General features: G+C 39.9%; 1 protein-coding gene across 6 annotated transcripts in view; it reads left to right on the top strand.

Moving 5' to 3' along the window:
• The first annotated feature begins 3,161 nt into the window (after window positions 1-3,161).
• HERC4 (HECT and RLD domain containing E3 ubiquitin protein ligase 4) overlaps window positions 3,162-18,326 on the top strand; it is a 37,234-nt gene continuing 22,069 nt past the window's right edge. For 2 of the 6 annotated variants that reach the window (XM_041127155.1, XM_041127156.1), the window contains exons 1-8: window positions 3,162-3,305; window positions 4,306-4,471; window positions 5,737-6,028; window positions 8,854-9,013; window positions 10,421-10,497; window positions 12,859-13,080; window positions 14,590-14,681; window positions 18,077-18,207. In XM_041127155.1, coding sequence (XP_040983089.1) covers window positions 5,803-6,028; window positions 8,854-9,013; window positions 10,421-10,497; window positions 12,859-13,080; window positions 14,590-14,681; window positions 18,077-18,207 — 908 coding nt within the window. In that variant the 5' untranslated portion in view covers window positions 3,162-3,305; window positions 4,306-4,471; window positions 5,737-5,802. Of the gene's footprint in view, window positions 3,306-3,800; window positions 4,041-4,305; window positions 4,472-5,736; window positions 6,029-8,853; window positions 9,014-10,420; window positions 10,498-12,858; window positions 13,081-14,589; window positions 14,682-18,076; window positions 18,208-18,326 lie in introns of those variants that run through there. The other 4 variants (XM_030029713.2, XM_041127154.1, XM_030029712.2 and 1 more) reach the window with 3 other exon arrangements.

Genomic DNA, 18,326 nt, shown 5'->3' on the forward strand with positions numbered 1-18,326 from the left:
AAATATTGATACTGTGAAGAATAGAAGGATAAAACGTAAAACTGAAATGGCATAAAAGGGTCTAACCGTACCTTGTTTGTACGGCTATTTGCATTCTAAAGCCTTTCCTTTGTCTTAATCAAGAATATTCTACACAAAGGCTTCACACAAAGGTTAGTAATTTCTCACAGCAAAATGCTGACATCTCTAATTTCATGTTATCAGCTGTTCTGGACACCCATTTCTATTTTCCATAGTCTGTGACACATCAAAGTCTAAAACAAAGGGGTTTGAAATGAGGAATTAATGTTTATAAAGTATGTACTGACTGTTGCCAGGAGAAAATGGAGGTGGAGAGCAGAGTCCATCTCTGTTATTAGCTATACAGAAAGTTTTGTGCCCTAACACTGTAGCCCTCAAAAACATGTGTCTTCACTGAAGGGTGTTTTCCAGTAATAAAGCATAAAGTATACGTTAGTTAACACTATATATGATTTTTTTTCATTTTTGTATTATCTGAATGGGTGATTAACTGGGGTACAATTTAAAAAACACAATTGTGCTGACAGCAATCACCAGGCAGTAGCCAAGCATTGCTATTTTAATAATGGCAGGGCAACTGAAAATAGTTTCCTGCTTGTTACGGCCATCAACAAGAAGGCTGTGCAATTGTAATAGAAAACCCTGTGTGCTAAGGTACTTAGAAGGAATAAATCCCTTCCCTGAAGTTAACCAGATTTACTTTTCTTGTTTTCACTGGATTTTGCATCGCTGCAAAATACTGGGTTTCTTTGCAAGTACTAGAATGGACATTGGGAATTTTGAGGTGCAAAGCATGCTCACCCACAGTTCTCTTGACCACTGCAACTACAGAACCACATTTTGGCAGATTTAATGCCAGTGGATGCAGAATTGGTTGTACTGAGCGGCAGGGAGTCCAAGCAGCGATGCGGCACCAGAGTAGGTACTCCCTTCCCCCCGCTGCCTGCGTATCTTTAGCCCCATGAAGGAAGGGGCTTTCTCAAGGCATTAAGACAGGCAGGATGTGGCTTCTCTGGCACAGGAAAGAAAATTTGCTAAAATAGGTAGTAAGTAGAATAAACATATGGCTTATACTTTATTTGAAGACACATTTGAATTATTTAACTTACAGTAATCTGATTTTAGGACTAAAATAATTCTTTTAAATGAAATAGCTATGTCTGATACAGAAGGAAGCTGAGATTTGTGCAACATCGTATGTTGTTCCATGCTTTGTATATTTCTTATTTAATGCGTTAGGCCAGTTATACCAAAATACTTTTCCATGTAAAAATTGTACTGGGCATATAATGTTCTCTTCAAGTACATGGACATATCCCCACATGCTGGTCAGAGGACACATTGCACAATGAATGACTATTTAAAATCCACTTTACAGGGTAATTATTCGCAGTTGCTACTCTGGTGCTCTCACAGATAAGGGGAAAAGGAAGTTTAGAAGATAATGAATGAAATGTTTTCCTCCATTTGCTATGCTATCTGTAACAGCTACTGCTAACCTTCCACTCTTACATGCAGAATGGAAAAAGGCAAATCACTCCCATGTCTCCTTTAAACAACAAACCTGTGTATTTGCTACCCTGAAAAGTGCTGCATCATTTAGCCTTTGTCAGCTACGCAGCCATCTCATTTTCTCTATGTATGAATTTAATATTTCTGGTTTGGATCTTTACCCATAAATTTACAGCCACAAATCCTGAGAAGTCCTGCAGAATCTTACCTACTTAGTTACACAAAGGAACGTTCAATGGCTGGACCGAGACATCCCGTTTGGTTTTTTTTAAATGCTTTCCATTACAGGGCAAAACGTCACCAAACACAGCACCTTTCTTCCCCATCGTTTGCAAAATCACTTGCTGTGACGTATGCCTGGTCCTTCCTGGCCTTTTTTACTTCCTGACCTACATAAAGGTGGATTGCAGAACTACTATAGAGAGGCTGCTAAATAAGGAAACTGCATTTGGATTCCCAACCCAGTCCACTTACATAAATTGCAATGGATTTTCCTCCCGGCACTAATGAAAATCCTAGAAAAAAAAGCTAAAAAACGCATCTAGCATGTAAACTTGTCTTTAGTTGCTCCACTAGAGTTGTGTGTTCAGTGAAAAAAAAGTTTTAACATAACTCATGTATGCTCTGACACCGAGGACGTAACCGGAAGGCAGAATTCAGAAAACTGCATTTGTTTTTGCCGGAGGGGTACAGCAAAGACCCGCCAGCCTGCCCCTCTCCCTGAACCAGGAGGGCCAGTGGCCGGGCTGGCGTGTGTGGACACTGCTGCCGCACGCTGCAGCAACCCCGGCTGGGTTACCCTCCGAAAAGAAGTTCCCTTGGGTCAGAAGTTAATGACAGGTAATTGGAGTATGAAGAACAGTTTGTTCCTGCTTCTCCCTGGCAGATCCAGTTCCTTCCCGCTCGCTGATCTCATTCTTTTCGTGCCCTCAGAGATCAAGCAGAGGCTTCTGCAGATCTCCGTAGATCACGGATAAGGAATAGCAAGACGCAGCCAACTCTCTTAACCGCTCCGCGAGGAAGGAGAAATACGCCATCACGAAGACCTCTTCTCAGCAAACACGGAGGGAGCGATTTGCCCCAGAACATACTCAGATTTTTTTCATTCTTGATTTTAAAATAGTGACGTAATACAACGGTGGTATGTTTTAAAGCCACTGTATGTTTTTTTTGCGCTGACTTGTTCCCGAACCAGAATACGTACAGCCGCAGGCACCACCCGGGAGCGAGCACCTGAGCTAACAGCACCCTCCCGCACCCAGCCCCGCTCTTCTCCAGCGCCGTCCTCCAGGCGCACCGCGAGGCCGAAAGCGTCACGCCACCATTCGTCACGCTTCGCGCTCATCCTCCTGCGTTTCTTTTCCGTCGTCAACTTCTCGCTCAGCCTCTTCGCAGCCCGAGAGCGCCGAGCTCCGACCGTAACCTCCCTCCGAGCCTCGCCCGGGACCCGGACCCCCGTCCCCAACCTCCGCGCCGCCAGCGCCTCGCGTGGGCCGCTAAAACGCCGCCGGCCCCCGGGCTCTTTCGCCCCGCTGACGTCACGCCGCGCCGCCGCTGCGTCACCGCCCCTAACCACGAGGCCGAGGCGGGCGGCGAAGCGGGCGCGCTGCGGCCCCGCCCGCTGAGTTCGCGCCTGCGCAGGAGGAGCGGCCGGGGCCTGTCACCGCTCCGGGTCGGGGCCGCTCACGCCCTCGCGGTGGCCGGTGGGTGCCTGCGGGCGGGCCGGGCTTGGGCGCGGCCTCGCGGGGAGCGGAGCAGCCTCGCCACCGCCGGTGAGTTCCGCCGGGCCGCGCCGCGCCGCGCCGCGCCGCTGGGACCCCTGCGGACCCCGACGCTGCCGCCTTTCCGCCCCGCGGGGCGGCCGGGAGAGTGGAGGGGGCCGGTGGGACGGCGGCTGTGGCCGCGGCGCGGGAAGCGGCGGCGGGGGGTAGGGGAAGGGCGGCCGGTGGGCCGGGGCGGTTCGGACCGTTCCGGGCGCCGCCGCTTAAGCAGTCGCGGGGCGCGCTGAGGGGACCTCGGCGCCTGGCGCCGCCCCCGTCGGAACGGGCGGAGGCCCCGCTCCGGCCGCCGACCTGCGCTCCTCCGGCCCCCGCCCCGCCGGCGGTGCGTCCGCTCTCCCCGGACGCCAGCGCGGCGGCGGCCGGGGGAGCCGTGCCCCGGGGGAGGGGAACCGTTGCGTTCCCCCGTGGCGTTTGGCGGCGAAGGCGGGCGGCGTCCCGCTCGAAGGGGCAGCCGGAGCGGGCGGGAGCGTGTGGTACAGCCCTCGGGATCGGTGGGCGCGCAGCCGGCGGCTGGGGCGCTTTAAGAGCGCGTCAGGCAGCGCCCGTGGCCAGGGCGATTACCCAGCCCGCTCCAGCCTGCGGGAAACATCCAGACTCTTCCTGTAGCACCGTTACTCGTCTCTGCTAGTAGAAAATGAGTTGGGTGGTTTCCCTCGCGTTCTGTATTTGGTGTCGGCGTTGGGCGGCTTTTGACGTCACGCAGGGTAGTATCCAGCAGCTGAGAACGTGAGTTGGCTTTCGTGCCTGTGTACAGGGATAAAACACTGCCGTGATTTGAGATCAAAGTACAAAACTTCTTTGGCTACCGACTCTTAAAAGAAAAGAAAGCGAAACAACAACCCCCCCCCCCCCAACACCTTCTGTGGAAATACATATCTGTTTCAACAGAAAAGAGAACTTTTCTCCTTTTTGCCCCGCTGGAGATAAATCTTGGCTACGGAAATCCTGAAGCACTATAATCATACATCTCTTCTAACTTCTTGTGTTGCAGGTTGAAGCTTGCATTGCAGTCACTGCCACAGATGTGTGAAATTTGCTGTTGCATAGCAATGTCTTAACCGAAGACGTCTTCATTTTGATGTACCCTTCTGAATGTGGTAGGATATAGCTAGTGATAGCTAGGGAAATATTTGATCATGCGTCATCTCCTGAGATAGGTAAACAGAATGCAATATATCTTAAGCTGTTTGGCTGTTTTGGTTTTTTTTTATGAGATCACAAAAATAAGCATCTCGTTTACTGCATTTTGACTTTTGCAGAGAAAAATAGTTCATCCTGTTGTGCTGGCAGGAATTCTGCCCTTTTTTGGTTATGTAACACTTAGGTGCTAACTGATGGCTTGCTTCTCTGAGCAGTTTTATGTTTAGGCGGTTTATACAAGTTATGACCCTGCAGAATGTAAGACTGAAGCCATTTGTAGTGCATTGCATTCCACATTCCATTATTCATGCTGTCTTCCAAATAACGGTCACAGATGAAAATTTATAGCAATTTTACACTGTATTGCATTGATTTTTAAATTGTTCTGAAAATACGGGGAAACTTACTCTCACGGAAGTGTAGTATGAGTAATAGCGAAAACATTGTCCTAAGTTCTTCGTCATCTGCAATACTGAAAATGAAAGAGAAGTGTAGCTTTGTATCTTTTCCAAATAGGTACGGAGTCTGTCAGCACAAATACTGGTAATTGCAATTTAGGCATTAGGGATGGGCGTTTGCCTGGGGGAGTTTGTATATGTGGCCTCCTGTTCCTGCAGAGTAACTCTGAAGCTGTAGCCTGTGTTGATTGCAGTGCAAGACTGGGGACTTGAGTTTCAGCAATTTATTTTCTTTTAAATTGTAAGGTCAGTTGACTCATAGTTGTTTAAATGTAATGATTGACACATCATATTATCCTTTGTGTTGTGTAACTGCATTGATCAGAGCTGACCAATTTTTTCCAAGCTATGAGTCAAGTGTTGTTTTGGGGTATGATCTTGAGGCTGCACACAGTGCTTTCTGGAGTCATGCAGCTCCTTGTGTAATGAAACTAGCCTGTACTGTCTCCTTAAAAGATGTTTGAGGTCATTTCCACTGGCTAGAATTGGTTGTGACTGCCATTGGTATGGATCTGGATTAGGGATCAGAGAAGTTTTAGAAAGAATGATATTTTAAGTTGCTGAAAAAAGTTTTATAAAACTGAGGACCTGCACATCTTAAAAGTTGTACCTGAAATGGGAAGGAAAGCATTTTACTGCAGAGTTAATGTAAATACTGTCCAAGAAAGTAAATCACACTCTTAAAAATTGTTCGATGTCTCAATATATTGGTATATAGAAAGTGAACTTGTGGATTACCTGCTATATAGAAGATAACATAAATGTTAGGGACAATACTGAAAAAATGTACGTTTTCCTTTTTTTTTTTTTTTTTTTTTTAACAGCTACTCAGAAGGGAGATTCTAGAAAAGCGAAGTTGGAAGATCTCTGTGATCAAGAGAAGCATAAACATGTTGTGCTGGGGAAATGCATCTTTTGGACAGCTTGGATTGGGTGGAATTGATGAAGAGATTGTTTTGGAACCCAGAAAAAGTGACTTTTTCTTAAATAAGAGGGTCAGAGATGTAGGATGTGGACTGAGACATACTGTTTTTGTCCTGGATGATGGGACTGTTTATACATGTGGATGCAATGATCTAGGACAACTAGGGCATGAAAAAGCCAGGAAAAGACCCGGTAAGTTTAGAAGTAATGAATTGTGGCGAGTACGTGTGGTTGTGCCTGTATTTTTTGTTTCATTATTCTACATCAAACCCAAGGTTGCCAGTGTCTGTGAATGTACTGAATTGTATGCACAGTAGTTCTTCCAAGAATGGGCGTATTTTTAACTTGAAAAGCATTCCTTTGCTTAGATCGCATCTTGTGACAGTTGGAAACAGCCAACTGTGAAAATATGGCTGTCCCCCATACTTTTGCCTGCCGTGCAGCTGGGCAGTGCCACTGTTTTTTATTTCCAGCATGGAATCGCTTTACCTAGGGCCGTGGGAGACTTGGTGGCTGTTTTTAATCTCGAGGGGAGGTGACCTGCTTCAATACATGGATTAGCATTGTGTACTATATGTATGGGTTTGGCTACTGGAATATGGTAGACATGAATATTTGCCATACCATAGTTGAGAAACATGCTGTGTGTTTTTAATCGTGTAATATGTGATGTAGAGCGGGTCTGATTGAAGCAATGTTCTTCATTTTCTTTTTTAAGAACTAAAAATAAAACTTTTGATAAAAGACTTTTCAGCATATACAGTGTTACAGGAAGAGGATTTGGAAAAGCCTAAAGGATGCAGTGTAAAACTTATTTGGGCTTTTTTTCTTCCTATCTATGTTATATGCATGTTTCTGCTTCCTGCTAGTGCAGTTCCATAGCAGAAGTGGGTAAACATCTTGCAAGGACTGCAGGGGAGTGTGCACATGGGCTCCCTTCAGAGCTGTGCTTGTGAGTCATATCTGCGTGCTACTGAGAGATACAGAACAGTGCTTCTGACAGTACTTGTAGCATAACGTAAGCAAACTGAAAAGGCTTAATAAGAGTTTATTCCAATCACTGCCATAGGAATTTTACAAGTTACTTGGCACAGTAATTGATACAAATATTTCAAATGGAAATAAGGCATTCTGCAGTATTTTAGTAGTTCTCCTTTATTCAGAGTTTCGGATTTGGTGCCACTTAAAGACTTTTTGTGTAGTTGATCTGTAACTTTTAAAAACTAATTTGGACTTCTATTGGGAAGCAGTAAATGGATATTAAAACTGATAAAATTTAATCCTGTGCAAAAATCTACTTCATGAAAATGGATAGAAACTCAGCTTGTCAAACTTACTCTGAATATTTGTTACCCACTTTGAAAACTATGCTGAATTGTCTTTTAAATCTAAAACTTAAAAATATCTGACTTCTAATTTTTGTTTTTTTAAAACAGCCTTGTATGAGCTTTCATATGTAACGGACAAACACCTACTATAAATCTTTTTTTTTTTAACATGCTCAGACACAGTAGTCATGAGGATCTTAATGTCCTCCTCCCTAATTTTTCTGTCATCTAGAGGTTACTGACAATACTGTTGAATGTTCTGATGTGAAGTTAGTGCCTTGGGATAACTTGCACAGTCTAAAGAGGCTCAGTGTCTTTACAAATGAGTTGGTTGCTCTCTTTTGAACGTATTTCTGCTAGCTGAAGATAATTTTGTTGCTGACTGCATGTGTTTGCCACTTCCGTGTCACCAGTGGCACTATTTAGTTGTACCTTCCCTCTTTCCTCCCCACAGAGCTCTGCTTGCCACAGGGGTTGTGTGAATGTTCCTTAACCCGTATTAGGCAAAGTCAGCCTGGCTAGTTTAGCAGCTGGTGAAGATAGTTGGAGCTAATCTGCATGCTGTTGCCTGAACTGGAGAGTGCTTACGTGACCTCTTCCACTGGCGAGGCTGTTATGGGCTGAATTGGGGTGGTAACCTCTTTAATCAGACCAGCTGTTAAAAAAATGCACTTACCTCTGCTGCCTGTGTTACTTTATCTGCAACATGACAGGCACCCAATTGCCAAAATACTGTTAGCTACTGTTTCAAAATTGACTTAGGCTATGTTAGGCTGTGGTTACAGTGCATGTTGCATTGATGATACACAGACTTTTTCAGTGGCGTGCCATTCTTAGGCAGGAATAGAATTTATGTGTTAGAAAACTGGGCATAAAATGTCCAAGCAGGCTCTTATTTAAGGGGGACTGTTGAAAATTGCAGCCTTAATGACAGACCCTGATGATACTTCTCCACTTTACTGTTGAAATAAAAATGTTAGACTTCTGATCACAAATCATAAGCATGAAAACAAACTTTGAGTTTTTCCAAATGTATTTAAGGGTATTGATGCAGGCTACTGGAAAAAAAATCAGAGATATTTTAGTGTTTGCTTTTCAGAGGCATGCCCTGTATATCTAGAAAAATTACTCTTTAGGATCTGTTTCTACAGTATTTTGCATTATAAAGAGGACATTGTGTAGCTCATTGCAAAATCAGTAGCTTTAGTCTTTAATTTGCCCTGCCTTGTTTTGCAGGCTTTTTTGCTAATAATGAATAGGTGAATTTAATTTGCTGTGGTGGAATGTTTTCCTCTTACGTAATATCTACACGTGTAGTCATTTGACAGTAATCTATTTGACCTTAATGTTAATTGAGTTTCTGCACTCATTTTCAGATGACAAGATTAGAAGGAACCATTATCAAGCTGCAGTTTTTGTGCACTTTTGTGTATTGCTCCAGATACAGCTGTTGTTTGGTTACTTTGGGGTGTCAAATTTAACTTACTTCTCCTAGAATAGCATGCTTATAATTTTAAACAAAGGATGTTTTGGCAGACTTTCTGGGCTTAGTTCTGTGTCATTTCAATTGACATCATAGTACTGAGTATAACTGTCTTGGACAATACTAACTTGTTAGTAGTTTTTTTTTTTTTTAAAACAACTAACTTTTTTTTTCCTTTTTTTTTTTTTTTTTTTTTTTTTTTTTAGAGCATGTTGGTGCACTGGATGCCCAAAATATTGTAGCTGTATCATGTGGGGAAGCCCACACCCTTGCATTAAATGACAAGGGTCAGGTATATGCTTGGGGTCTGGCTACTGACGGACAGCTTGGCTTGCCGGGAACAGAGGAATGCATCAGAGTGCCCAGGTTAAAAATAATTAGTGTATAAGAAGTTATTTTTTTGAAACAGATGTGCTTAAATCACATTGGTTAACCTATTCTGCTGTTACAATTAAAAACACATATTAGAAAGTGTATTTTAGCTATGGCACTTGTATGTTGTAGACAGTTTCCTTTTCACAAAAAGCTTATGTGAGAAGTGTGTTATGGATTTGCTTGGTTTGGTTTGTTGGGGTTGTGGTTTGTTTTTTTTTTTTTTCTTTTTTTAAGTCATGTACTAAGAATGAGAGTTATGTTGGAAAAGTAGGATGGGTATTTTCAGAATGTAAATGGGGATTGCTAACTGCTGTTTAAGAGAAGTTAAAGAGAAACAGAATGTTAAACTTTCAAAACCAGTTGTGGGAGTACATTTGAAGAAGGTATGTTTGCTATCTGATCTTGATACTTCAATTTTCACCCCAAAGTTTTTTAGTTGTGATTGAATAATACGCCTTCTAGTTATAAAAATGAATGCTAGCCAGATTCACTAGCTTGTTTTCAGAATGCTGTAAGCATTCCAGCTAGCTGAAGTCCACGTTTTTACTGTGATGAATAGGTTCACTGAAATCAGTGGAACTGTCTGTAGCAGTAAGTTTGTGTGTTTGCAAGCTGGAGGTTTTCTCTTCTAGTTTTGTTTTTTACATAGGGAAGAGACATGCAAAAGTAACAATTCCTTGGAACATTAGTAATCTATAACTTTTATCATGGCTATCTGTGACATATGTATAAACATGAAAGATATAAATAACTAATATAAAGTGGTTTTTTTCTGTATCAAATTTAAAAGCCCACAGAGCTTTTAGAAACTGTTTTTCTCATCAAAAGTTGAAAGCATACTAGATTTAGTGCACATTTATATGTATTTGCAACTTCTTTATAGCATTGTACAATACTTGATAGCTGTGAATCAACTGAAGTTTTGATTGAAGTTAATGTTGGTAGAGATGAAAAATTGAGTGTTCAAATTTTAACAGGAACTAATTCAGTCTTTATATCTAATACTGATATGAAGAAGTTTGTAAAACCTTTTTTCTTTTGGAAACTCGAAAGTAAGAATAATTTTTTTCTTGCATCCGGTATTCATTTCCTCCATTCAGCTGTGTGACATCTCCTTCCTAGCACATGAGCCTCCCAAATTCTTCATTATGGTCTTTTTTACTGACTTTATTAATTTGAAAATAAGACAGAACCTGTCCTTGAAAGTGTTAGAAAAGAAGCAGTTTTGACTTAAGACTTTACTAAAGAGCTTCTAATTAAAATTAGGATATTTAAATTAGTTTCATATATATGTCAGTGAAAAGGATTCACTTTTTGTATATTACCCTTTGGCATGACTTTATATTTCATACCATGACCTAGTAGCTTAATTGTTTCTCTGTTTCCTTACCCTGATAGAAATATTAAAAGCTTATCAGAGATCCAAATTGTTCAAGTTGCTTGTGGTTATTATCACTCGCTAGCACTCTCAAAAGGTAAGCCAAATTTTTCTGAAGTTTTGTGTAATTTCTTACCAGATATTTCTAAACGTGTCAATGTTTATTTTGCCTTTTTTAAAAAGGAAATTTTTTTTAAAACATGCTACCACTTAACACAGATGGGATTTCAGGTTGGTAGGGGAAGTCTAATTTAATGATGGAAGCTTGAATTTAAAAAATAAATGTACAAACAAATGTTGTGTTGTTCTGCTTTTTTTCTTATGCTTTTTTGCTTTTTATCATCTTGCTTTCATGTAACTTCCTTTTTAAATTAATTTTTGTTTCTCTCCTTTTTATGGTCCCATTTCTTTTTCATCCTGCTAGCAAGGCACTTTGTCACTAGTCTTATTTTAACCTGTAACTTCAAGTTACTGAGGCTTGCAGACAGCGACTTCCTTGTCTGCTTTTCTATTCCAAAGCCTCTGTTTTGTTGATGCTTCTATAGTTAAAATGTAATGTCATGTTATAACGCACCTTTTGAAAGGTTTAAACATCTGTCTTGAAAGTTTTGCTGGGGCTATGAGAACATACTTAGTTGGCCTCACTCATGTAAGAGTATTGTATGTCTAGTTAATAGAATAGCTCTCCAGAAATGAATATGAATTTAAATTTGCTGCTTGTTCGTTTCATCGTGACAAAGGAGAGTTGTGGCCGAAACTTCCATTTGGAAGAAGTGGCTGCTGTACAGGGTTAATGGAAACTTAGAAACTCAGAACAAAAATTCGAGAAAGACTATAGTTTGACAGTGTTTCTTAACAATGTGTGGTTAAAATATAAACTAAATAAGCTGTGGGGAGGGAGGTGTTAATCGCATGTTGAATGATTTTTTTTTTTTTTTTTTTTTTCTTTAAATATAACAGTTTAAACTGACTATATGTGCCTTGATTCTGTATGTGACTTTTCATGGGCTCATATGTTTTCTGTGCTGTTGTGTGTTCCTGGGTGTCTTTACCATTATAACCTAGTGAGATTCCTTTGTTTTCAGGACAGGCACACAGGATTTTACAAATAACCCTTTGCCTGGGTTAAGATCAGCAGCAGAATGTGGGGAGTATCAGAATTGTGCTGTTAAGCATTCTATTGGTCAAAAGTGCAAGATAAAATTCACTCAGTGTTTTAAACAGTTACAAGCTTCAAGTACAGTATCACTATCCTATTGCCCATTCGTGGATTTGCAGCTCTATGTTTCTGTTCTTCACATGCATTGTAGGGTGTTTTTTTTGTTGGTTTTGGTTTTTTTTTTTCCTTGTTGTAGGAGAACCTGCAGAAATACTTGCAATGTAGCAAGGTTATGGCCTTCAAAACAGACCCACACAGGGAGGAAGGTGGGATGAACTTACTTGCATCGGGCATTTTGAGAGGAGACTTCATAGCATTTTTAGATCTATATATGGGATATTGATAAGGTGGATTAGTTCGTGTGATTATAAATGATTGGCATAGGATTTCTTCGGTGTTAGGAAGGCTTTGTATTAAAGTGGTGCGTTAGGGTTTTTTTTTTTGTCTGGTTTTGTTTTTTGGTTGTTGTTCTTTAAATAAATAAATAAAATCCGAGAGACCTGTACCCTAGGGGATGGGTTTCATCATTTTCCATCTTGATAAAACTGTTATTGGGAAGATGGAGATAGGGCAGACATAGGTAACATTACTGTTTGAAACATTGCATCAGCAAAACCAAAATATCTTTGTGATTAGGTATTGATCTTTAGGATAGTAAATACCTTGGCAAAACGTTGGTTGTTCAGGGGAACATTTTATTTTGGTGGCAATCTTAACATAAATAGCTCTCTGATTTGTGATTCTTCAGAACATTTTTTTTCTTTGTAAGGCATCAAAAGACATTATAAACTTTGTGCTTCACTGATCATATCATTAATACAATATTTTAAAATTTAAAATATAGTCACTTAAATTGTATGTGAAAATTAAGTATGTTACCATATAAAAGCTTAGATGAGGCTTGTGATTGGAAATTGGAAATTTTTGCATGTCCAGTATGCAACTTAAGATGTCTGCATAAAAATATATGCAGTAGTGGAACTCCCAATGGAACAGCACCTTGCTTTGAATAACCAAACTCAACTTATCTAACACTGTTGAAGCAGGGATGTTAAGAGCAGTTTTGAGGGTTTTGAATGTGATTTAAATACTTTCAGTCTGATTAAATATTTGAGTTGAATATCTGCAAATTACACGAGAATGCTTATCTTCAGACATCAGTAATTTGTATGCATTTTCAAACTCAAAAATATTTGAAGAGTAAGTTTTAGCTTTTCTTACAGTAAATAAACTTTGTATAATTAAAGTATATTGATTGTATTTTTTGGTGGTTTTTTTTTTTTTTCCCCCTTTAAACAGGAAGTGAAGTGTTTTCCTGGGGACAAAATAAATATGGCCAGCTGGGCTTAGGTTATGAGTATAAAAAACAAAACTCACCACATGTGATTAAATCTCTGCTGGGAATCCCTTTTGCACAGATTGCAGCAGGAGGAGCTCATAGTTTTGTACTAACTCTTTCTGGAGCCATTTTTGGATGGGGACGCAACAAATTTGGGCAGCTGGGTCTTAATGATGATAATGGTAAGTAAACATTACTTCAGTAAAATTTCATGCTGAAGGTCTTGTTTTGCGAACCTAGAGACAGCAGTCTTCCTAGAAAAGGAGCAGACAGAACAAACCTTTGTTGAATATTGTTGGAGAGTGCTGATGTCATGTGCAATTGCATAAGGAAGACATAGAGATTTTTTCCTTGGCTGTTTTGTAGTGAAAGTTCCAACAGTGTTATGTTGAAATTCTAGCTTGCTTGACTTGTTTTCTTTCCCTGTTCTAGATTTTTCTGTGAATTAAACTTTCTGAACGGGATTGAATTAAGATACTGTGCAGTAGTTACAGTTGGAACTGAATTTTAGATAGATGAAATTGCTTGACGAAACCAGTAATGTATCAAAAATATTTGGTTGTCCTTAGTAGACACATTTAAGGCATCTGCATTGTTTTACTGCCATGTGGGTGTCTGTCTTTCTCAGGCCACTTTTGATAATCATTCACACTTTTCAGCTAACCATTTCCAAAATTTCCTCTACTAGGGTCTTGATATTCACTAACGATTTTAAGCAAGTGGTTAGGTTAGACAAAAAATTATTTCTTTGTTAGTTGTATTATGTTACATGCGCACTATCCGTGTGCAGGGCTCCAAGATGGGTGTATATGCTATCAGGTTCCTGTAATGCACAGTTTAGTATAGAATAATCCATAGCTAGTTTCATGAATTCAAACTTTCTCACTGGTTCATTGTTCTTATAACTATTTAAAATAAGAAAAATGTGTTGTAGTTAAAATGCGTATCTGAATTAACACTTTAGATCTGGTCACACTTATGTGATAAGAAAATTAGATGTACTTTTCAGAAATAAAATTTTCGTGGGAGACTTCAGTTGCTTCTACATATTCTTTGGAATATGTATGACCCCAGTTTTTTATATAGCATCACTTCTCGGTAAAATCCCTTTTTTATGTCTTGATAGGGCTTCTTCCAGGCATCTTAGCTTACCTGACAAATTTTAAGACATTAGCATTAGCGTTTAAAAAAAATTTGTCTTTGTTCAACTGGATGACAAAGTTGATTTGCTCTGGTGATGGAGGGAAGTTAGTTGTCCTTCCTAATTATGCAGTCTTCCATTTTATTATACGTTTAGTAGTACAGAACTATGACCAACTGATACCAACTTAACACTTTAAAAACATGAAGCACAAACAACTCAAAACAACTGTCATTTGTTTTCTCATGGCCAATGGCAGGTCTAACGTGCTGTTCCCTATTTCATGATTTATGTATTGACATATGATGCTATGCTAGTGAAAATGAGACTATTTGCTATGAAGTATTTCAGTATAGTAGTCTTTTCTTTTTTTTCTGTACTGACACTTCCATCTCAAAGATACATAAAGTCAGTCACAATGATTGTATTATGCTAACAAATTTAAAATGCTTGTTTGACTGGAACCAAAGTAGAATAAATGAGCAGAGCTATTTGTTTTCTGATTTTTATTTTCAAAATAAGCGACCTACTGCTCTATTAAACCTTTCAGACAGGTATGTTCCTACGCTGCTAAAGTCACTGAGAACTCAGAAGGTTGTTCATATATGTTGTGGAGAAGACCATACTGCTGCCCTTACAAAGGTACAGTATTTAAAGATATGTTTATGCTTTGATTTTTTTTTTTAATGTTTTCAGGAGAAGATGCTACCTGAATAGGAAATAATAAACAAAATTCTGCATAAAATTTCTTCAAAGTTTATTGGATGAAGTTGAGGAAACGCTGGAAGAATGGTTAAATATCTGAAAAAACTTACCAAATACAAGAAATCTTTTGGTAGTTTTAAATTTTTGTCAGATTTGGTGAAATTGAGCATACAAAATATAGCATTTTTGATATGACAGTGCATGTTGCATTATTAAAATTATGCAGATATTGACATTTACATTAATGTATCCTAAAGAGATTAGCTGTTTTCTGACTGTAATGCCTCTAGTATTGCTGTTATCACTGATCAGACAAAGTTAATTTTGAATTTGAATTAAATGCCGGGGGCATTGGTGCGTGTGGTTGTTTAAAGTTTTCTTAGTGATTTGCTATTTGCTATTATAGTGGGTTGACCTTGGCTGGATGCCAGGTGCCCACCAAGCCACCCTATCACTCTCCCTCCTCAGCTGGACGGGGGGAGAAAATACCATGAAAGGCTTGTGGGTCAAGATAAGGACAAGGAGATCACTCACCAATTACTGTCACAGGCGAAAGAGCTTGGGGACTTGGGGAAATTAATTTATTGCCAATCAAAAGTCAGAGTAGGGTAATGAGGAATAAAAAGAAATTTTAAAACACCTTCACCCTACCCCTCCCTTCTTCCTGGGCTTAACTTTACTCCTGGCTTCTCTACCTCCTCCACCCCAGCGGTGCAGGATGATGGGGAAAGGGCGTTGTGGTCAGTTCGTCACACATTGTCTCTGCTGCTCCTTCCTCCTTGCTCTCTTCTCTTGCTCCAGTGTGGGGTCCCACCCATGGGAGACAGTCCTCCATGAACTGCTCCTGCGTGGGTCCCCCGCAGGGTCACAAGTCCTGCCAGCAAACTTGCTCCAGCGTGGGCTCCTCTCTCTATGGGTCCACAGGTCCTGCCAGGAGCCTGCTCCAGCGCGGGCTTCCCACAGGGTCACAGCCTCCTTCGGGCATCCCCCTGCTTCAGTGTGGGGTCCTCCCCAGGCTGCAGGTGGAGATCTGCTCCACCATGGACCTCCCTGGGCTGCAGGGGGACAGCCTGCCTCACCGTGGTCTTCCCCACGGGCTGCAGGGGAATCTCCGCTCCGGCGCCTGGAGCACTTCCTTGCCCTCCTTCTTCACTGGCCTTGGGGTCTGCAGGGTTGTTGCTCTCGCATATTCTCACTCCTCTCTTCTGTCTGCTGTTGTGCAGCAGCTGTTTACATACTATTGGCAAACCAATAGAAGAAATGGAAGATTTACATAATCCGCTAGTAAGTATTATAGTGTGAGGTTCTATGAAAAGTTGGCCACTTATTTCCAGGCCAATTTGGAAAAAAAGCAAGTATTCTGAGTCAATGTGGCATGTTCGTACAGAGATGTAGGAAATGATTAAAATAGAGAGCTGAAAAGTGTTAAATTGCCTTATACATAACTGTTGGCTAAACGTGTTATTTGGAGTCTTATTTTTAAACTTTTAAACTTATTTGGAAACTTCTATGAGCAACATAGACTGTATAATGCTAGTGTTCTTTCTTACACTCATTTTAGTGATGGATAGTGTATTTTGAGGATCAAGTAATGATAAGTACCTTTATTTTGTGGTGGGTAAACCAAAACATACATGTCTTGCTTTAAATGATTGACTCCTGTACTTTTCTTTCTGTGTTTTTCTAGTTGGATTAGACTTCAACATTTAGGTAAAAATCAGTATGTATTAACATTTTGACATTTGCTGTTCATCAATCTCAGTAAAATGTATCAATTTATAAACAAGAGTATTTTGGGGCTTAATACTGATAGCAGTAGAAAACACTTCTGGCCAGTCAAGATTTGGGCAAGTGACTAAATATCCATTTCATGTCTGAATCTGTTGGATTCAGAATATTGTTGTAGAAGGCATTAGAATTTTGAGAGTAACTATTTTTGACGTTTTATTTCTGAAGAAAAACATTTGTGTTTACTTACTTTTGGAAAATATATGGATTTTTTGATGTGTTAGTTTGAATTTTTATACTGCAACAAGTTAAAAGTTGTTTTGAAAAATATGATCTGCCTAAATGTGGTCATACTTTGTTGTTTATACATGCTTAATTTTCTACAGTGAAAGGAAAGGACTATTCACAAACAGTTGCTTTTTGTCCTAAAATATTCTCTCGCTTTAACAGAAAAAGATGTGGCAACTTTGTAATGCTGAAATTGATATCAATGTATTGTGCGAGGTTAGGGAAATATAGAATGTGAAGAAAACACCAATCTGTAACTTGGGTTCTAAATGTTTTTCACTTTTTAATGTACAGAAGCTAACTTCAAACTTGCTTTAAAGCTGATGGACTCAATTAAGTTACTGAATTTACTGTAAATGTTTCAACAAATCGTTTATGTCACCTGTTTATATAGCTCCATTTTCCCTTGCATGATAGGCCTTGCAGAACGAGGGGTCTTGACTTATATCTTTTGTAGACAGTACTATGTATATGTGTGAGCATTCTTCAAGTCCTTCTGAAATTCAGAAAAACCTGTCACTGTTTGTTATCCTGATTCAGTGAATGAGGCTGTTGGTTTTTCTCAGCGGACGCTGCCATTTTAATGATGATTTCCAGCAGAGGTCCAGTCTGATGCAGAGTAGAATTGAAAGAAACAGCTTTACAATTTCAAAGCATTTGAAAATGGAAAGTTTCAAAGTTGTTGTAAGGTAAGTTGTATAACTTCTGAAAATGTTTCTGATTTAACATTCTTTCATGAAAGTTTTTGGTTAATTTCTTGATTAAATTAATCAAAAACACTTTTAAAAAATGACTTGCCTCACGACAGTGTTGAAATTTTCTGGTTTCTTACGCTTTCAAATAATGAAGCTGACTATTTCAGTCATACTCTGCATCATCTGCCTGAGGAGGGCAGCTTCCTATTTAATAATTGCTTTACAGTTTATATTCAGGATTTAAAAGCCAAAGTATACTTTTTTAATAGTGTGAGTTTATATACTGTTGTAGTTCGTCAAGAAAACTGGAAAAGAGGAAAAACGAGGATTAGTATCTATTATTGACACAAGTTAATGGCAGGACTATTGTATAATATGGAAGTTACAAGAACGCGATTTAACACGAATAAGGTAATACCTGACAGCTGTGCCACGTTTTCATAACTGCAATTAACTTGTGACCCTTCTGTGTCTCAGGGCCTTCTTGTGCACGTATATTTTCTCTCCTTTCCTCACAATTCCAAAATCATCAGACAAGGAGATTTATTAAACCCCTATTTCTGTTAACTTTCTTGTTCTGAGATATACTATTATTTTAATGCAAATAATTTATTTGTTTAGGAAGGTGGGGTTTTTACATTTGGAGCTGGAGGCTATGGTCAGTTGGGTCATAACTCTACCAGCCACGAGATAAACCCAAGGAAAGTTTTTGAACTTATGGGAAGTGTTGTCACACAAATCACTTGTGGCAGGTAAGGTCTATTCTGTGCTAGCACTGCAAATTTTATAACTTGTTCTGTATAAAACTTCATGTATATTGCAATATGAATTGGTTTTTTTTCTTACCCTTTGTGGTTAGGGAAGACAAGGT

The sequence above is a fragment of the Aquila chrysaetos genome, chromosome 11 (assembly GCF_900496995.4).
Source record: "Aquila chrysaetos chrysaetos chromosome 11, bAquChr1.4, whole genome shotgun sequence".
Classification (NCBI taxonomy): Eukaryota; Metazoa; Chordata; class Aves; order Accipitriformes; family Accipitridae; genus Aquila; species Aquila chrysaetos.